Source organism: Lethenteron reissneri, chromosome 49 (genome assembly GCF_015708825.2).
Source record: "Lethenteron reissneri isolate LAM-NWPU_2019-01 chromosome 49, ASM1570882v1, whole genome shotgun sequence".
Classification (NCBI taxonomy): Eukaryota; Metazoa; Chordata; class Hyperoartia; order Petromyzontiformes; family Petromyzontidae; genus Lethenteron; species Lethenteron reissneri.
In genome coordinates this window covers 10121962-10142628 of record NC_083827.1, presented here as the reverse complement: position 1 = coordinate 10142628, position 20667 = coordinate 10121962, and the positions used below count along the sequence as shown (strand labels likewise).

Here is a 20667-nt window from a genome sequence, read left to right as displayed (position 1 = left end):
CGTTATATCGCACGATATCTCCTCGTATCCCCATATCGTGGCGGCCCTCGCGAGTAGTGGTTAGAGCTCAGCTAGGCAGCGAGACACCAAACCCGCCAAAGATCACAGTCGCTTTTCTTGCGTTTTTATTCTCACCGATCGCTACAAAAATCCTCAGCGACTACAATTACGTCGCGCAAACGTTCTTCACTCGGAAGCAACGGCGTCGTCTTCATCCGACGAGTGCGGAAGAGGAGCGTTGCCACGCCACGGCACTGCCGGAGCCCACTCCCCCGGCGCCAGCTACTTGCGCTCCCCCTTGCCAGTGCACGATTTGAGCAACTCAACAGGCCTCCTTCTGCACCTGGGGCGGGCGGGCGGGAGAGCGTCAGTGCCTGCGGCACGCACGATTAATCCGCATTCTCAGGTTCAATTCTACTCCTGCGTTGCGATGGCAATACGTGCAGGAGCTCGATGCCAATGTCGAGCTCGGCTGCTGGCCACGACGAGAGGTGGTGTAGTTTTTGCCGTTCCTCCTCCGTCAAAGGAGCGCAGGCTACCGTGGTTTACAGTACGGTCCATCGTTCTCGAGTGCGGTGAGTTGATCGTCTCAGCCGGGTCACCAATGGCTTGACATTTCGACCCGTAGACGCACGCATAAAACCGCAGGCTCGCATAGAGACTAACAGATTCACGGAGAGACCCATAAACTCACAGAGAGATTCGTAGCCTCACATAGACCGGGTTGTGATTAAACTGGGCAACCAAGTGTAGCCACAGTTGATGGTCTCAGCCCGGTCACCAATTACTTGACACGGGAGGCCAAAATATTCGGTGAAGAATCACAGACGGGCATCGGAGTAGAGAAAAAAAAACTCAACACATTCATCAGGAGCACCTTTGCCTGGAATGAATAAAGATACAAACCATGGCATTTCACACAATGGCCCATTATTCTCATAGCACTCTCAGCGAAAACACACACAGTCTCACGTCGTTGTGATTGGTCCATGTCGTTGTGCTTTGTCAAGTGGAGACATGCTCTCAGCCCACTCTCGGGACAATTGCACATGAAAAAAAGCACAAAGGTCAATTTGGTTCCGCTCCTGATTTGGCTAAATTCCAGCCGTAAGGATTAAAATATCCGTTTCGTCTGTCACGTGACGAACGTGACGAACGTGACGGACGTGACAGACGTGATTCTCTTTGGCAGTGTAGATGCGTAAAGTGCTGATCCCCCCCCCCCCCCTCGCTCGCTTGGAGGGATCTCAGACGCGGTTCTGCAATGTCCAATTCCGCGGGGCCTTTCTCTTAACACGAAGGGTCGCGCTGCGCTGCTCTGCGGGAATCCCGAATGGATTCTCCGACTCGTGATGGCGACGCCGAGAGCGACAGACAGGATACAACGTGGGGGAAAAATTTAACTTTAAAAACAAAACTTCCGTCGTGACAAAGAGACACACGCGCCTCCAACCTGGGCATCCTCGTCGGTACGAGCTGGGAAGTCGCGCGCCTTGGTGAGCCACAGCAGCGCCCCGCGCACGTTCCCCAGACGCAGCTGCGTCTTCCCCAGCATCAGCAGGTTCTTGCTGTAGAAGCTGGGCTCCACTGGGACAGAACGGCCAACGTGGGGTCGGTTGGCAAACAAGCCGCGCCCCCACGCAGGGACTCTCCCCGACACGTTCCAACGTGCGTTTAGGCAGCGGTTATGGAAGCCACCGGGTTTGTGCCTCCCAAGTATTGGGGCAATCGTTTGATTAACAAAGGGGTGAGTCCCAAATAGCAACACAACTTGACGTGAAAAGTTGACGGGCATGAACAACGGACGGCCACTCATATGTTGACTGTTCAGTTCATATTTGACGTCCGTTACGAACTGGCAAATCGCAGGGAGTTTTGCGTGCTTAATTTACGTGGGGTGCTATCTCAAACTTTAAAAACTCGGCGTATAATGATTCACGAATTAAAATCGATTCTTACGAGTATGATTCGTGCCTCGAATTTATCCGTGAAATTATTATTTTTTGTATCCGTAGACGTACGCAGGTGGGTTATCATGCACCCTGCAGCCATGACAGGGGCTACATTCTCCGCATCGCTAAACAAAACATCTTGAATAAATTCATCACCTCAAATCACAACAAACCATTTGCACCGCAGGCAAAACTGTTACGTCCCCAGTACAAATGCCACAGGGCTCTAAACCACAGGGCTCTTGCTCGTCTCACGCATGTAGCCAGGTGCGGCGGTACCTTGCTCGGCTTCGCTGAAATACTCGAGTGCCTGGAAAACAGAGCGGGGGACATCGCGTCACACGCGGCCCTCCCTCCGCGTGCGGCACACCGACGGGAAAGCCGCCGTGACGCTTCTCGCAAACCGCCGGCGTCGCGGCTGCTACCTCATAGAAGGTGGCGCTGGGGGGGGAGGCGAACAGCACGGCGGCGATCCGCCGCTGGTACCACGGCATCTCGGCAAACGTGAAGCACCTGGGGTGTTGTGCGCGCACACGAGCGGACGGAGGAATGCACAGACGGACGATATTGATGGATGGATGGATGCACAAAGGGGTGGAACGATGAACAGATTGATGGATGAAGGGACGGATGGACAGACGGATGGACAGATGGGTTGACAGATTGAAGAACAGGCATATGGGCAGATTAACTCATGGACAGAGGTACTTCATTACTGAGCCTTCACCATAACCGTAGGGGGTCTGCTTTTGGAATTTCACGTGAAGTAAGCGAAAATTGTTTTTTAGCAGTGATAATCATTGCCTGTTATAGAACACAACAGCACTTGCCCCAACGGTCTGTTCAAATCTACACGGAGGATGCGTCTCACCATAATCCCATGAGGTGGAGTGACGTGGGGTCTCTGGGGTTCAGCTCGATGGCTTTCTGTGGCGGAGAGGGAAAGGAGGGGGTGTCAGCCGCGGCGCCCGTCTGCCGGTGTGCCTCGTGCCCCCCCCCCCCCCCGTGTGGGTCGTCGGCTTACCTGGAAGTGCTCCTTGATCACAAACGCGTTTGCGATCTTCACCTTGATTCCCTCAAAGTCGCCCACGTCGCTCACGCAGATGGCGTACCACTGTGCGCAGATGGGAGAGGAATTTAAACTTCAGCGAAGTTAAAATTCTATCACCAATGCAATAACTGGCGTTCTAAGATCACTAGGCCAGACGTGAACCGCAAAGTCCATCAATGCCGTTTGTTAAGAGCACAAAGCGTCATTGCAAACCCGCAAAGCATCATGGGATTGAACCGTGAACCACTGCAACAAACTGGCAAAAGTGCTGCCACTCGGGCATGATAAGGGCAGGCGAGAGCGTTGATTTTCAGAACGTTACAATTCAATTGGCGGTTCCTTTTGCCTGTAGCAGTGGCCCCGAGGCCGCACCTTGTGGCAGGCGAAGCTGCTTGGGTTCTTGCTGAGCGCTCTCTTGGCAGCGTCCAGGGCCTCGTACGTGAGCCGGCGTCGCTCCTCGGTGGTGGTGCCGCTCCGCTGGGCCAGGTCGCGCGCCGCTCGTGCCAACCGCCACAGCACCTCGTCGCTGTCCAGCCTGGGGCGCGACCACGACAAGCCCTCTCTCACCATCACTCTCGTGCCCCTGTGTGTGCGTCTCTCTCTGTCTCTCTCCACCTCTCTGAATCCCCCTTGTCTCCATCTCTCTCCGTCTCGCCACTCTTTCTCTCTCTCTCTTTATCGCTCTTTCTCCGTGTCTGTCGCCGACTCTCTGTCACTGCCACCTCTCTACTGTCTTGTTACACATCAACAGAAGCAGCTGTGAGTGTGTACACGTGCAAACGTGTGTGTGGCGGCGAGCCGGGTAGTGGTTAGCGTGCTGCGCTATGGACCCGGCGGTCCGAGTTCAATTGCCGTTCACGACCAACGCCAGTAATGGTTATCTGAACTGGTCCTGGGCCTCCTCTAGGTCGACTCAGCCTCAAATGAATACCTGGTATAGCTACCTATACTTTGCACTCCTGTATTGTTTGTTGTTGTAACTTGCTGACCCGTTCTTGCTGGAGATCTGTGAAAAAGAGCTTGATAGCTAATCGGATTCCTCCGGTATAAATATTTTAACTCAAATTCCGAGGTCTGGGAGTGGACGCTTCCCCAACCCCCCTCCCGGTGATTTGGTCACAAACGAAATAATTGCCAAAATGCAACCGATACGTCCTCTTGCACAACGCAATTTGCGCAGGCATCGGCATTAACCGATGGATCGATGGACCGTCGCGTGCGTGGCAACGGCAGAGAGCGCCGGCGCTGTGCTCGTCACCGGTCCGCCTGCTCCTTGAGCAGCAGGTAGAGCTTCTCGGACTCCAGCGTGCCGTACAGGTAATCCGCCTGCTCGATGAGCTTCTCCAGCGCGTAGTCTGGACACACGGCGTCGTCGCAGCGCGCGGACACAGAGGGAAGGTTAAAGGTCGAACTCAACCCGGCAGCGCGAGGCGGCGGCGTCGTCGCGGCGAGGACGGAGGTGAGCATGGGCACGCGATCTGAATCGGCGTCAACACGGAGGTGTGTTTTGGAACTGGAGTCTGCAACCTCCTGCCCGGGGGACGCAAGCGGGCCCGGGGGACGCAAGTGGGCCTGCGGGACGCAAGCGGCCTGTGGCTTAGTTTTGGCCGGCCAGCAAACGTTCGCTGAACAACTTGGCGGGCAGTCCGCCACCAACGCGCAGGGCGACGTCACATTTACAAACGTCGTGGCTCTCGGGGGATTTTTCGTATTCCCAATATGGCCAGCGCTTGAAAAAGCTATCACCGGAGTGTGAACACAGCTTTAACTTGCGTGAACATGCCGGATGCGTCACAGATGTGGAAACACACGGGGGAGCCCACTTGCAGCACGTCGCCCTGAGAAGTGGTCGCATTTAAACGCTGCGACGTGAATCCACACTGTGTTCGATTTGCACAACTGTTCCCACCCGGTTGAGCCGTGCCGCTCCAGTGTCTCCCGCTCACCTGAGCCGCTGGTGGCTTGGGCGGCCGCAAGGGGAGGCCTCCACATCTGGACCCCGGCCCAGCCGGCCACACCACCAAGCAGGGCCCACCGGAGGCCACGCACAACGCCAGGGCTGCTGGGACACGCACGCACGCCGTGGCCCTACGCACACATTCGGGCCTCTTCACAGATTCAATCGCAGCTGCTGCCATTCGCCACTCGGTGAAAGTGACAATGCCGTGGTGCTTGTGCCAGGCTCAGGTGCACTTTGAGGCGACATGAAGGGTGGAAGGCTCGCTGCAGGCCGGTCACGATGACAGGCCCTGCGTTACGTGGCGACTGCCTTGAGATGTCCGTACCCAGTGATTCTCGTCACCCCCCTGCTTCTGCACCATCGCAATGCCACGGCTGGTGGACGCAGAGCTTCTGGGGACTTGGGGCCCGTGGTGATGCGGCGCGTTGTTTGACAGTGCAGGTTGGTGACGGGCGCATCCGAGTCCCTTGGCACGGGTGCCCCCCAATTCAAGTGGCGTAGCTACTCAACTGTGCACACGAGCCTCTGAAGAAGCTGCCAGGATGTGCAGCGAAACGTTGGACATCGCGGCGTTAGACACGCGGGCACAACCCGAAAAAAATAAAACGGGAAGCTGCGTTGGTAACTGGCAAACAAGGCGAGACGGACGGTGGTGGGGCTCTGGAAGGTTTGGCGTTGTGTGGAAGTCGCCGGGGATTGCTTACCCGCACAATCTTGACAGCCCCGCAGCTGCAGCAGCTCCTGCAGGGGTCGCCCACACTCTGCACGTGGCGGCCGTCGGCACCGAACCCTCGAACCTCCGGGCTGCCCCCTGTAAGGGACACAGGTTCAGACACCCCACTCATCATCACACACAGCCAGACACCCCACTCATCATCACACACGGCTAGACACCCCGCTCATCATCACACACATCCATACACCCCACTCATCATCACACACGGACACCCCACTCATCATCACACACAGCCAGACACCCCACTCATCATCACACACAGCCAGACACCCCGCTCATCATCACACACGGCTAGACACCCCACTCATCATCACACACAGCCAGACACCCCATTCATCATCACACACAGACAGAACCCCACTCATCATCACACACAGCCAGACACCCCACTCATCATCACACACAGACAGACACCCCACTCATCATCACACACAGCCAGACACCCCACTCATCATCACACACGGCTAGACACCCCACTCATCATCACACACAGACAGACACCCCACTCATCATCACACACAGCCAGACACCCCATTCATCATCACACACAGACAGAACCCCACTCATCATCACACACAGCCAGACACCCCACTCATCATCACACACAGCCAGACACCCCACTCATCATCACACACGCTAGACACCCCGCTCATCATCACACACATCCATACACCCCACTCATCATCACACACGGACACCCCACTCATCATCACACACAGCCAGACACCCCACTCATCATCACACACAGCCAGACACCCCACTCATCATCACACACAGACAGACACCCCGCTCATCATCACACACAGCCAGACACCCCACTCATCATCACACACAGCCAGACACCCCGCTCATCATCACACACAGACACCCCACTCATCATCACACACGGATAGACACCCCGCTCATCATCACACACAGACACCCCGCTCATCATCACACACAGACACCCCACTCATCATCACACACGGCCAGACACCCCACTCATCATCACACACAGCCAGACACCCCGCTCATCATCACACACGGCTAGACACCCCGCTCATCATCACACACAGACACCCCACTCATCATCACACACGGCTAGACACCCCACTCATCATCACACACGTCCAGACACCCCACTTGCATCATCACACACAGTACAGGGAGTAGGAGTTAGTGTGTTTGACCTGGCAGCATGCACTGTGTGCATGCTGCAGCTGGTGAGCTGTATGTGAACGGATGTGCGGTTTAACACGAGTGACGTTAGCACATCTATCTCTCTATTTAAGGAACAAACAGGTGGATTGCTCCACAAATCTGACTGTCGCCTGATGAAGCGAAACGTCGTACTCAGTTTGTAAATGTTGTGGCTTTGCTCTCCAACACACCGGTGTGCTGTACTAGTACACTACACTATACACTACACACTAATGCTGTACTAGTGACGAATTGGCACGTTCTTTTTACGTGACAACCCTTACTAGTTGGCTGTGTCGGGTGGTGGCGGGTTTAACGACACATTTATATATTTAAGCGATCTAACAAAAACCAATGTGGATGTGCAGTTGTCCGATGAAACTCAACGAGCCTCTCCAGGCAGCACGTGACGACACCACAGCCAATCAGAGCAAGGCTGCTGCCATGTTGGGTGGGGGTGGGTGAACCTGGACACCATCGCCATGTTGGGTAGGGAGACCCGCGCGTTTCAAGCCAGCGGCAATAACAACGAGGTGGAGGAGGGTGGAGCAGCGGTGCTTCACCGTGCTCCAGCCAGGCTCTCGGTGCCCCTCACTGCGAGCACAGCCAGCGAGTGTAGCAAGTCTGTCTCGACTGTCTCCTCTCTCCCGAGTCATTGAGGGTCCGTCGCTATCCGCACGCCCGCCATTCTCTCTGTCTCTCTGTGTCTCTGTCTCTCTGTGTCTCTGTCTCTCTGTGAGGCTCTGTCTCTCTGTGGTCTCTGTCTCTGTGAGTATCTGTGTCTCTGTGAGTCTCTGTCTCTGTGAGTCTCTGTCTCTCTATGTCTCTGTGTCTCTGTGTCTCTCTATGTCTCTCTGTCTCTGTGTCTCTGTCCGTCCGCCTGTCCGTGGAGGACACCGCGGCCGCGAGTCTCGGGACCCCCCCTGCCCCCTGCCCCTCCCCGACCGCAGGACCCGGCAGGGCCGCGGTCTCAGGGCGCTGCTGCTCCTGCTGCTGTTGTTGCTGCTGCGTCGTCTCCCCGCACTCGGCCACTCACAGGCGCCGGGCGCCGCCGGAGGGTCTCGGCCGCCCTCGCCACGAGCCGCGCGCCTCCTCCTCCTCCTGCAGGCCCCCGACAGCAGCGCGACACGAGGCTCCTCCAACTCATGGCGGCGGCGGCGGCGAGAGACAGCGAGAGACGAGAGACAGCGAGAGACAGCGAGCGGCGAGACGAGCGGCAGTCGTGTGGGCGATGTCCGCCTCGAGGGCGCGGGGGTGGTCGAGTCGGGGTTCCAATTGGGTCAGGGGGCACACGTGTGTCGGGGTGTGTGTTGTGTGTGTGTGATGTGTGTGTTGTATGTGTTGGTGTGTTGGTGTATGTGCGTGTGGTGAGTGTGTGTACGTGTGTGTGTGTTGCTGTGTGTGTGTACGTGTGTGTGTACGTGTGTGTGGTGTTGGTGTTGGTGTGTGTGTGTTGGGCTGTGTGTGGTGTGTGTCGGTTGGTGTGTGGTGTGTGTGTGTGTACGTGTGTCGGTGTGTACGTGTGTGGGTGTGTGTACGTGTGTGTGGTGTTGGTGTGTGTGTGTGTGTTGGTGGGTGTGTGTGTGTTGGGCTGTGTGTGTTCGGCTGTGTGTGTTGGGCTGTGTGTGTGTGGTGTGTACGTGTGTTGGTGTGTGTGTGTACGTGTGTTGGTGTATGTGTGTGGTGGGTGTGTGTTGGTGTGTGTACGTGTGTTGGTGTGTGTATGTGTGTGTACGTGGGGAGCGGTAGTATAGCGGTTAGCACGCTGCGCTAAGAACCTGGCGACCCGGGTTCGATTCCCGCTCACGGCCAACACCAGTGACGATTATCTGAACCGGTCCTGGGCCTCCCCTAGGTCGACTCAGCCTTAAATGAGTACCTGGTGCGGTGTGTAAACATCGCCACTGGGGAGACAAAGGCGGTCGGGCGTGGTGCTGGCCACCCACCCCCTCGTGTACCGTTCCGGCCTTCATAGGTGCTCGCTAACAGCACTTGCCCCTACAGTCTATTAAGGCTATACGGGGGATCTTTGTCTTTGTATGTGTGTGGGGAACGGTAGTGTAGTGGTTAGCGCGCTCCGCTACGAACGCAGCCATCCCAGATTCCCGCTCACGGCTAACGTCAGTGGCGAATACCTGGACCGGTGGCGATCATCCCCGAGGATGACTCCGCCGTCCAAGAGTACCCGGCGTGGGGTGTCAACGTCACAACTCGGGAGCAAGGGGGGTGCCGGCACGGCACGAGATATTTGTAAAGTTACTTGTAGGGTGCGTCTTTCTTTCCGGAGCGTCTTATAATCAAGACTCAACATAAGCATGCGATCATTACGCCTGTTTGCATGATCCCATAAGCCACCGTGGCATTTTGAGATTGACTGGGGTTGATGAGACACTTAATTTTGAAACCGGTCCAGAGTTTTGCTTGTTGTGAACCAATGCTGCTCAACCATAATAGAGGGTTTTTTGGGGTTAGATCGCGTAAATATATAAATGTGTCGTTGAACCCGCCACCACCCGACACAGCCAACTAGTAAGGGTTGTCACGTAAACAGAACGTGGCCAATTCATCACTAGTACAGCACTAGTGTGTAGTGTAGTGTATAGTGTAGTGTACTAGTACAGCACACCGGTGTGTTGGAGAGCCAAGCCACAACAATTACAATCTGACTACGACGTTTCGCCAGTGATTACAACTAGCTTCATCAGGCGACAGACAGATTTGTGGAGAAGCCCACCTCTTTCGTTCCTTATATCGAGGCGTAGACGTGGTGACCACACTTCTGCGCTCTTGCGAAAAGTGGGGGAGGGGGGTTAATGAGGCAACGTACATTATACATGCGCATTATGCGAGCCCTTTGATCGTGTCCTTCCTGTCCATTGTGTGTATTAAAATGCTGCTTAAGTTGTGCACTCCCAGAAGGCCATTTGGCTGATGGGACGTGTAATTTTTTTTTCTTTTATTTGTTCACGTGATGAGTTGTTACGTGTGCGTTTGTCTGCTTATTTTATTGTATGTACTACTGTTCTACTGGGCGACGCTAGTGATGAGTGTGTCTTGTGCATTATCCAGATAATACTGCGTGCCTTATCCAGATAATACTGCGTGCCTTATCTGCATCTGATGATTGTGTCACCGAGGCAACTTGCAGGCAAGGTGATGTCCACCTCAACGCTCTGTCCATAGCTCTGCCTCAATAATGATAACACGCGCAGTGGCTTGGTAAACATTCAGAGGAGTTAAGCCTTGCCTGGAATCAAGTTGCATAAACAACGTAGACAGGTGAGAACGCCCTAAGGCGTGCTTCTCACCTTTTGTCGTTCTCTGATCTGAGACTGGTGAGACTAGGCCCTGAAGAAGACTGTCTCTGGTGTAGGCCACTCAGTTTCAAAGACAACGCCATATCTTATCAGAGCATGTTTTGTTTGTATGTCCACCACACGAACGTGTCGTTAATACAGACGTGATTCGTTGAAAAAGGTTTCTATTCGGTGTTTGAACATCTTAACACCACCTGCTTTATTGCCAGAAATTGTAATGCCTCTTCTTCTTTGTTTCATCCAGGTGCATACTGTGTGTCACTTGAGCTGCGTTCACGCACGGGTTGATAGCTCACGTTTAGTGAACTCCAAGTGCCTTATGCACAACGTAAAGGGGTTCGAAAAACCGCGGTGGAGCTTCTCAACACGAGGGCCACGTGCGTGGACATTTGACCCTTTAATTATAGGCCGAATATAGATATAGATATGTCCGAACGATCACATTCGATACAAGCACAACAACAAAATAACTGATCGATAAGGTCAACTAATTATTACAAATGACTACCATATCGATTGCATTTATTATATGAAAAAATAAGAAAAAGGTCCCATTTTGCAGCATTTATGATGTTGAGATAATATAAATCGTTAAAGAATACAGATCCCACTCTCCCTATATCTAGCAACACTTTCGACTGCCCTACGCAACAACATATCCAGATTGTGACTTCCAATGAACTCAAAAGTCTGATGGGGTCTCAGGAATTGTATATATTTATTTCTTGTGACCTTGAAATTAGGTCTTGTATAAATAACAGTTTAACACATCCGTGGAACTGAGTATGAGACATTCTAAGGGACGACGGTGACGCCGCCGAGTGTGAGAAGTCGGGTTGGGTGATGTCTCGCCGTCCGGGGCACGCGGTCTTCTCAGTCGCGATGTGTCGGGGTGTTCTGTGGGCTACTCGGGGCCGGAGAGACGTACGGTGCGAAAGAAATGCAACATACCCAGGGCACTCCCCGTGAGGCACCTTGTTCTTGAATTAGCGTGGAGACTGGATACTAGGAAGAGTAAATGAGCATATGATAGGATTTTCCACAGATCGATTTGGTGAACATGTAAAATAGAAACACCGATTTCACGAGGGCAGAGAAGAGGCACTCATCTGGTCAAGACAATTTTAATATTCCGTGCAACCGGTTACTGAAAGCAGTTCGTGAAGCAACAATCAACCCTTTCCATCGCATTTGTGTTCAACATCACCGCTTCACACAAAGTACCACACCAAGTACTGGACAGTTTAATATTCCAATGATAGCAATCAATAGAGTATGTGTTAAACACATCGTAATAGTAACATTCTTGACAATTTCAGTTCCCATCAGGATGGTTAAGCTCAACAGTAGGCATGGAACAATGCGTTGACTCGGCGATTGATATCGATTCTTCATCGCTAATAATATAGGAGCCCTCCAGCATGAGAGGCCACTATATTAATCTGTTTAAAAACATTGGATGGCCATTGTATATCAGGCCATTTTTTATTCTAGAAATTTTAAACTGCAAAAAACTTAATAATTATCGATGCATATTTAAAGTTCGATACAGTACAATTAATGAGACGATGAAAACTCAGCATATATCCAATAATTCCTTGGCAATCAATTCCTGCCTTTGAACGGTTTATTTTTCCCTGGGTGCACCACTGGGCCACGTGGCACCCCTCATCCCCCGTGACGCGTCACGGCTCCAGGGTCTCTGACGAGGTGCTCATCGTCACTCCTCGCATCCGCTCCTCGTACAGCTCGTCAAAGTGCTCGCTCTGAGCCACCGTGAACTGAGTCTTCCAGTCGCCGACCACTCCTGACGAAACACAGACGTGGGGGCAAGGTCACATGGAGCCACGAGGGAATTTTTCCAATCGGGGTTTTGCTACGTTGGGATGTTTGGTCAATGTCCGTATGTTGAACTTCTTTCGTACCGGTACGTAACCAACCGTGGTAATTGGAGGTGCGGGAAAAACAACGTTCATGATTTTTTGGATTTGTGTGGGTGGAAACCGGATAAAATACACCGTGCATGTGAGAGTATGGCATTCAGAGTTCCACGCAGATGACACAGATTGTGATACAGACACAAAGACAGGTACAGACCCGGAGATGGATAGAAATGGACAAAGAGACCGACGTGGAAATGTGAGATAGGCACAGAGAAAGGTTGAGAGAAAGAGATAGAAACAGACATACACGGAGAAACTCGCGGAGACAATCAAACACAATACGTAATTATGTACGTTGAACTTCTTTCGCACCGTACGTAGCCAACCGTGCTAGTCGGAGGTGCGATTAGGGATATCTGATAATAATAATATGGGTGCCTCAAAAGAAGCTCGGGCCCTATGCAAAACACAGCACTACAGACCGCACTGCGTACGCACTGCGCACACACTGCGCACGCACGCACCCTTGCGCATGAAGCTGCCGCGCTTGTGGTCGATCCACTGCTCGGGGACGAGCGAGTAGTTGACCATGCGGCTCTCCCTCATGCTGGAGAAGCGGCAGTGGGAGGCGACAACCTCCGTGAGCCGGTCGCTCGCCTCCCGGCCCACAAAGCGGCACAGTCGGCGCACGACCCCCTCCAAGTCCTGCGCTCTCCCAATTGCCGCCGCGAACGAAACAGGAACGATAAGTGGCGTGAGCCCACGGTGAGAGGAATGAGATGCTATGGGGGGCGGGGAGACTTTTGCAATTTCCCCTTCTCTCGATCGCCCGCCGCTTGGGTTCCTCCACAGCCATTTGGGCCCTCGTGCCGTTGCACCACCTGCGCACTCGATAGACGTCGCAATCTCATCACGTCACCACTACATTTGGTATTCGAAACATTCTTACAGCGCAGGGCTATCGCGAAGGCACCGTGCTCCACAGGGGGCGATGTTGCTCTGTGCAATCCCATTTTGGAGTAATCTTTTGGTGGAATTTTCCTAATTTGGACCATGACCACGGCACACGTGGCCTGCTCTGTTTCAAATCGCGTCCACCGGGATCCCTTCACGTTTGCCGAAACAGTCGGCGGCGTAGCACTGATGGTTGATACACGCGCAGCATTAACCAGGGCGGCCGCACCGTGAAACTGTCGCAAACGCGCTTCTGCTGTCGAGGTCACCGTGACCCTACGACCTCCACAAGTCTCATATCGTGGGTCGGGGCTCGTAGGCGCCTGGCAATGATCGTCGTCGTCATCCTCACCCGGTGTAGGTCCTCGTAGGACACGAAGAAGAGGTCCACCTTGTCTCGGTTCTCAAGCCAGCCCCTGACGTGCTCGAACCAGGAGCCGAACAGCACTGCGGGAACGCCGGGACCACCACGCCAGAAGTCAACCACAACTGTGATTGTGCAGTTCTCATGAATTGTAATCGCAATTAATATTTATTTTGCAATTGCACCAACAGTAAGAGAGGTATTGCAGCCGGACCAACATCAGCAGCAAGTGGACTCAACCGGTCCTTGGCCTCCCCGACGATGACTCAACTTTAACCGAATGCTCGGTGCGGTGTGAAAACATCAGCACTCGGGAGAGACAAGGGTTGGCCGAATGTGGTCCTGGCAACACCAGCCCCTCGCGCACCACGCCGGCATTCATATGTGCTCACAAAGAGCACTTGCCTCAGCAGTCTGTGTAGGCTATACGGGGGATCTTTGTATGTCTAAGTGACGTCGGGGGGGACTTTTCTGATTTGGTGTTCGTGGTGCAACGATTACATTAATCTGTCCCACAGGCGACCCTCCTCCTCCCTACCTTTGCCTTCACAGAACTTGTCGTAGAATTCCTCCCAGGTGCCGGGCTCCTCCAGGAAGCGGGCGATCTTGTGGAAGTTGTAGGAGGACACGAGGATGTCCCTGGGGTTCCTCGCCATGTAAATGACCTTCCCCAGACGAGGACACGGGGCGACCGTCAGTGAGGTTGGCACGATATCACGAAGCTGTCTCTAGTCTCGTCCACCGGCCATGCCATCATCCCTTCTCGCGACACCTTTCCTGGCAGTCATGATGACTGATTGAACATCTCGGTGTAATTCCGAGCATGCACTTCTCCGTTATTCTTCATGCACCCTTGCGGGCTTTTGTTCCGTGTGTTTTTACATTTATTTTCACAGCAGGCAATGCTGTACACACTCATGAATAACCTTGCATCTTTAAGGTCTGAACTCGAATATAAACACGAGCAAAGCTAAAAGCACGCACGACAAAGTTCGCTCGGAACATTCGGGATTATCTGTCGGAAGGACACAAAGTGGAAAACTGCAACAGACCGAGGGCAGCCAGTCATGGAGACGACCCCCCCCCCTCGCCGTCAACACACCTTGGCCTTGGCTTGGCCGATCTCACGTGGCGCCAGCTGGAAGGGCAGGTGGGTGGTGATGAGGCGGGGAGAGGCGCGATGCTCCAGGTGCTTTCTGCCCGTGTCCTGCTCCAGCCAGGGAACCCGCTCCCAATTGGGCACCGACTGCACGGGGCCCAGGTCTCCGTCGCTGTACAGCAGGGTCACGATCTCCTGCATCCACGTCGTGCCTGTGACGTGCGCGCGGGGCAATGTTGCTGCAGCGTCGCCGCGATATCGTTTAACCACGATGCGAAACGATTCCAATTGTCACGACATGACGATTTTATCGACATATCGGTTTACCGTAACTTTGTGATTGTTTTGGTTTTATTTGTTTATTTTTGTGTGTGCCTTGCTGCGCTGCCAGTATGAGGTGCGGATTACTGTAAAATGAATTATCGAACTGTTGTGCACCTCCATTATACTTGCCACGAGTTTTCTAATCATCCCCCACTATACAACCTGTACAGAACAAATTGTGGCACGGGGTTTCTTCCGTGTACAGGTGAATGGTGCCCACACACCTGTACACTGGCACAGGTAAAAGAATCTCCCACCAGCAACAACAGCCGCCAATCTCCAACTCGGTGACCGCGACATCAGCGCTTGTGCCAGGCAAGGTGCACGTGTATCCGTACAGACAGTGGCGTAGTAACGACATTATCAGCGCAGGTGGTGTGGCAATCGGTTAGGTGGGACCCCAATATTTGATTTGTCTCGCACGGTCGCACCTCGGCTATTACATATCGCCGCTATATATAGCCTAATTCAACTTAAATACGACATCGAACGTCAACGAAGCATTTTCTAAAAAAAAAAAATTCAAACCGCGTTTTAAACAAGTGGTTGGTTCTTTGACACTGTTGTTGAAAACAAATCTCACGGTGGCTGTCAAGGGGACACCCAACCCGTCGCTTTGGCCACCAGCGGTCAGGGTCAGGGGCAGGGCACCCCGCTGCCTGCCCCGCGCTCGTCACGCCACTGCGTGGAGCGACGCGGGCGAGCGACGCGCACCTGATTTGGGGTAGGTGACCACGAAGAGGTCATAGGAGCGCACGGGGAACTCGCGCGCGTAGCCCAGCGTCTCGGCGCTGTGGATGTTGCTGGGGAACAGAATCCCGCTGTACGCAAACATGGCTGTCCTCGGCGACTCGTGCTGCGTCTCCGCCACGCCGTTGTGCTGCTGCTCCTGCTGCTGATCCTGCTGCTCCTGCTGCCCCGCCATAGCTGCCCTTGGTGACTGCTCTCTGTGCTGGGAAAGGGAGTGAGGTGTGGGCGTTGAGGATAAATAATGCACACACAACCATCATCATCATCAGACAGGTGGTCGGTTTCATTGCACAACAGGCCAAACCTTGAACCGCCCCTCCAGCCCTCTTGCTGGCAGAAGAGAATCTTGTATTTCATCTTGATTTGAAGTTTTCGTGACTGCAATGTTCCATACTTTTTGGTTCTTTCGGTAAAGTCACGTAGGTATAAAATAAAAGAAAAAACTAAAAAAATGTTTTCAAAATAATCAATTTTTTTTATACCTACGTGACTTTACGGAAAGAACCAAAGAGTATATAATATGCGAATGGATTAATTTCAATTAACGTTGAGTTTAATCGTGGCGTTAGAATCATGAGCTTGATTTTTTGTTTGTCTATAAGGATTTGATTGGGGTTACCGTAGCGTATCCATCGATTTACGAACGTTCGGTTTACGGAATTTCGCGTGAACGAATTTTTCCGCGTGAACGAAATGCTACAGCGGCAATCGCCACGAGGCCATCAAACGAGGAGCCGCCCGGAGGCTGGGGCAGCATCCTCTTCCGCGTCAGCGTCACGGAGTCGCTGCAGTGAAACGCTGACGTCTCCACGTCGTCACCTGTCCAGGCATTGCGACGTGCAGATTTTTACGGAGAGTTCCCTGAAAAGGATAATTATTTTCGTTTTAAATAAATTAATGTTCGATCATTCTAATATGTATCTTCTTTGTTGTTGTGGTGTGAAAAGCGATAGAGGTGGGTACATTTTTCGGTTAGGCGTAGAGTTTCAATGGCTGTCCGAAACACATCCTTTTTTTTTACTTTCATAAAATTAATGGGGAAAAGCCATCACGATTTACCAAATTTCGTATTTAGGGGCCGTCCATAAATGACGTCACGCACCTGGGGGGGGTCAGACATTTGTGACGATGTGTGACGATTGGGGGGGGGGGGGTCTCAAAAATGGTCCAAAATCGAGTGACGTCATTTATGGACGGTCCCTTACGCGTTAATTTTTAAGAACGCGCCCCCTTCGTAGAGCGAGGGGTACTGGATGTGTGACGTCACGAACCCCAGCGGCCCGCGAGCTGCTCGCGCCTGAGGGCTGTGGATGGGGGAGCGGTGGCGGAGCGGTGAGCGCGCTGCTGCTACGAACCCGGCCACCCGAGTTCGATTCGCGCTCACGGCGACAAACACCGGTGACGATTATCTGAACCGGTTCTGGGCCTCCCCTAGGTCGACTCAGTCTCAAATGAGTACCTGGTGAGGTGTGTAAACATCGTCACTGGGGAGACAAAGGCGTCCGGTCGTGGTGCTAGCCACCCATCCCCTCGCGTGTCGTGCCGGCCTTCATAGGTGCCCGCTAACAGAACTTGCCCCAACAGTCTGTTAAGGTTATACGGGGGTTCTTTGTATTTGTGGTTGTGAGTGTGGGTGGGTGAGTCGATTGTGTGGGTGGGTGAGTTTATGGAGGTGCAGATGAATGTGTGGGTGGGTGAGTTTATTGAATTGTGGATGGGTGAGTGGTACGTTAATGGTTGTGTGAAAAGGTGATTGTGTGGGTGAGTTTATGGAGGTGTAGATTGGGGAGTGAATGGTGAGTTGACGGGTGGATACATGTGATGTGTGGATGGTAAATTGTTTGCCATTCTGTTCATTAATACTTTTCCACGATTTTTCTTGCATGCTAAATTAAAGTAACCACATTTTTCTGCAATGTTTCACATTGTATTTCCTCCTATTTTATTTGGTAGTGGCACAAACATTTCTCGCCTCCAATGCCTAGGCGATTAGTTACTTTCCCATAGCCTCTTGAATGTATGTGCATGATATCAAATTCCGTTTCTCCACCTACTGCCAGAAACTCAGTGTAACTGCCGGCATCGTTGTAGATCTACTGGTATCTCTGCTCGTATTTCCTGATCTCTTCTCGAATGTCTCTATCTCTGCTGGTATCTCTGTAACTCTGCCGATGTCTCCCTGTATGCCTACTGGTATCTCTGCTTGCATCTCTATCTCTGCTGGTATCAATGTATCTATGCTGATATCCCGGCTGAGTCTGGTGCTATCCCGTACCTTAAGGGTCCATGTTTCCACTCAGGTATCGCTGTGTGTGTTTCTCGTGGTTGATAAACAAACAAACAAAAACACCGCCAGAACAACTGTGGTTCTGCACTCATCCCTCCCGCCCCAACCTTCACGAACCGTACTGACCCGGCTGGTGAAGTATGATCAAACATCACGGCCCCCGCATGTACATACATTGTCCGGGAATGCACTGAGAACGTCGCATCTCGGAAGCTAAGCAGGCGCTTAGCCTGGCAGAGGAGGTGAAGCGGAGTAAGGTGAACGCGGGAACGAGGAAGTACGAGATTGATCTTAACACGAGGTGCACATGAACCCCAGGTGAACATTCGCACGAGATTGATCGTAACACGGAGTGCACATGCACCCCAGGTGAACATTCGCACGAGATTTATCTTAACACGAGGTGCACATGCACCCCAGGTGAACATTCGCACGAGATTGATCGTAACACGAGGTGCACATGCACCCCAGGTGAACATTCGCACTAGATTTATCTTAACACGAGGTGCACATGCACCCCAGGTGTACATCCACGCCGGGTGCGGAGGCTACGCGTGCGCATACCTGCAGGAGAGGTCCCTCTCGGCTCACGGTCTCCGACTCAGTGGCGATCCCTCCGCTCCCTTCTGCTCCCTCCACCCCCTCGCTCCGGACCACAACTCATGGCATACAGGGGGCGGCGAAGGGGGTGGCGTCATGCCGAGCCCTGAGAGGGTGCGATAAGGGGCCCCGCAAAAACCGCGGTTTCCGATTTCGGAATAGGGAACGCGACGCGTCACGACCACGCAAACGCCGCAGAGTTCTGACTGCGCAAAAAAAATGTGCGCCCACGACGCGCGCCCACTGCTGATGCGGCAGATTTGCCCGCTGCCAGGGGGTCTGTTGACTCGATGCAGAGGCGGGCCCGGTCGACGTGACCGAGTGGTTGGTTGGCGGCGGTGGTGCGGTTCATTTCATTTCTTTCATCCCATTTATTAGGTATAACCCTGTGAGCCATGCGGCTCTTGAGTCGGGTGCAACCGCAACAAACACGCGTTCGTGCGTTCCTAACGGACCCGGCGCGATCGGACCGTCAGGTCGACGCATCGACAGGAAGCTGCGATCGACGACTTCGTTGTGGGTCGGTGACTCGGGTCTCCTATCCCACTGAGGCAAGAGACTCCCCCCTCGGCTTGCGAAAATTTCACCCCCCCCCCGTGCCTCTTTGGCCACCACGAGAGAGACGACGATGATGCAACACCTTGTTCTGTGTGAGCTTCCGGGCACGAAGCGCGGTGGTCACCGACCCTGCCTCGGTCTCCCGCCAGCACACGGCGAGCACAAACACAGCACGAGTCGACATCAAGGGTAGCCCAGGACGGGTTCGGTTTGAAGTTGCGCCATTTGGGTCACTTGGCTGTGTGGTCCACGAGGACATCAATTTGCATATCCAGGGTGCTTCAATCTTGAGTTGAAGCTTTCGTGACTGCAGGAATCCATACTCTTTGGTTCTTTCGGTAAAGCCACGTAGGTATAAAATTGTATTTAATATAATTCATATTTTATTATACCTACGTGACTTTACCGAAAGAACCAATGAGTAAGGGTGCTTCAACTTTGTTTGAACGCTTCTGAGAATTTGCAACAACACGACAAGAAATGTGCTGCCTCCTCCGGGCTCTGGAGACCACCTGGAGAAGATTCCAGGCCACGCGTTGACAATGACGGCGAACAACTGGGGCAGACTCTTTGACTTTTTGAAGCTATTAACATGACAATTGTTATCATGCTACAGCGTAGTATTATCCGTTATTTTTTCATTAAAAACTACAGTCCCATGTAAGTGTTAACATTTATTCGAAGCACCCTGTATATATCATTAGACCTTCTTTGCCAGTACCAAAATATAATAATCGGGGTTTTCCCCTAATGATGTAGATGCTTACCCCGAGCCCTCATTACTTTGCTAGTACATTGTCTTTGAGCTGTACGCCTTTTGGCGTCCTCTGGTCTAGCACCAATTGAGACGAGGTTCAAAAGAAAGCCGTCTCTGGTGTGGACCAATCAGTTTCAAGGACAATACATCAATTATCAGTGTTTTTTTTTGTTTGCATTTTGAACACAAGTCTTGTGGTTAATGCACACATGATTCCTTGTAAAAAGGTTTCAGTTTTGTTGCCAGAGAAAAGGGGAAAACCCCTATTATCACCCTGTATTTATGCACGTACATTTACAAAGACGAAGGGTCCCCCCGCATGGCCTGAACACATTGTAGGAGCGAGTGTTGTAGGCGAGCACCTATGAAGGTCGGCACTGCACACGAGGGGCTGGGTGGGTGGCCAGCACCACGCCCGCACCAGGTACTCATTTGAGGCCGAGTCGACCTAGGAGAGGTCCGGTTCAGATAAAATCCGTCAGTGGTGCAGAACGTCAGCGGTAATCGAACCGGGCGTCGTCGGGGATTCGTAGCGCAGCGTGCTGACCGTTGTACTACAACAACAACAACAACTGCCATTCTCCACTAAGCCGTGACGTCACGACGGCGCTTGTGCCAGGCTAGGTGCACTTTAAGGTCACGTGAAGTGTCGAACGCCCACTGGCAGGAGGCCACGGGACAGACTCATGTGCCATGGGTTTACTGACTGAGATGACTGGCCGATGGAGAGATGTACACAAGAAGGAGGCGTCGTGGAATGTATCTGTTTTCATACAATATTCCATTGGAAAATCACAAAAAATCGTCGTACCGTGCTTGAGCACACATCACATGGGGAGGGAGCCGGGGGGTTTCTCGCCTTGGGGGGGCAGATTGAGCTGCCGGCATTTCCGAAG

At 52.9% G+C, this 20667-nt stretch overlaps 2 protein-coding genes across 4 annotated transcripts; both read right to left on the bottom strand.

Annotated features, from left to right (window-relative positions):
• Window positions 1–110: 110 nt before the first annotated feature.
• RMDN1 (regulator of microtubule dynamics 1) lies at window positions 111–8454 on the bottom strand. 2 transcript variants are annotated; one of them, XM_061571969.1, is made up of 11 exons: window positions 7915–8454; window positions 5668–5774; window positions 4950–5065; window positions 4262–4358; window positions 3376–3538; window positions 2977–3066; window positions 2824–2879; window positions 2378–2465; window positions 2232–2262; window positions 1454–1587; window positions 111–343 (listed from the first exon to the last, which is right to left on the bottom strand). In XM_061571969.1, exons 1-11 carry the CDS (start codon window positions 8023–8025, stop codon window positions 323–325), a joined length of 1014 nt encoding a protein of 337 aa, XP_061427953.1. In that variant the 5' UTR covers window positions 8026–8454; the 3' UTR covers window positions 111–322. The 2 variants fall into 2 exon arrangements, with proteins under 2 accessions (XP_061427953.1, XP_061427954.1); XM_061571970.1 differs by having other exon boundaries at window positions 4950–5062; window positions 7915–8448.
• Window positions 8455–11014: 2560 nt separating this feature from the next.
• Window positions 11015–18843, bottom strand: LOC133354825 (sulfotransferase 2A1-like). 2 transcript variants are annotated; one of them, XM_061571973.1, is made up of 7 exons: window positions 18421–18843; window positions 15534–15766; window positions 14499–14707; window positions 13935–14061; window positions 13385–13479; window positions 12603–12783; window positions 11015–12002 (listed from the first exon to the last, which is right to left on the bottom strand). In XM_061571973.1, the coding sequence occupies exons 2-7, from the start codon at window positions 15742–15744 to the stop codon at window positions 11881–11883; spliced, it is 945 nt and encodes a 314-aa protein (XP_061427957.1). In that variant the 5' UTR covers window positions 15745–15766; window positions 18421–18843; the 3' UTR covers window positions 11015–11880. The 2 variants fall into 2 exon arrangements, with proteins under 2 accessions (XP_061427957.1, XP_061427956.1); XM_061571972.1 differs by having other exon boundaries at window positions 15534–15771; window positions 18421–18842.
• Window positions 18844–20667: the final 1824 nt, after the last annotated feature.

Coding starts and splice junctions, on each gene's coding strand:
- RMDN1 (XM_061571969.1), bottom strand. CDS start 8,025: ATGAGTTGGAGGAGCCTCGTGTCGCGCTGCTGTCGGGGGCCTGCAGGA. Junction 5,066..5,667: donor GGGCTGTCAAGATTGTGCGG/GTAAGCAATCCC, acceptor TGCGTGTCCCAG/CAGCCCTGGCGTTGTGCGTG. Junction 3,539..4,261: donor CTCAAGGAGCAGGCGGACCG/GTGACGAGCACA, acceptor GTCGCGCCCCAG/GCTGGACAGCGACGAGGTGC.
- LOC133354825 (XM_061571973.1), bottom strand. CDS start 15,744: ATGGCGGGGCAGCAGGAGCAGCAGGATCAGCAGCAGGAGCAGCAGCAC. Junction 13,480..13,934: donor CAAGTTCTGTGAAGGCAAAG/GTAGGGAGGAGG, acceptor GCGTTCCCGCAG/TGCTGTTCGGCTCCTGGTTC. Junction 12,784..13,384: donor CCTACGAGGACCTACACCGG/GTGAGGATGACG, acceptor GGGAGAGCGCAG/GACTTGGAGGGGGTCGTGCG.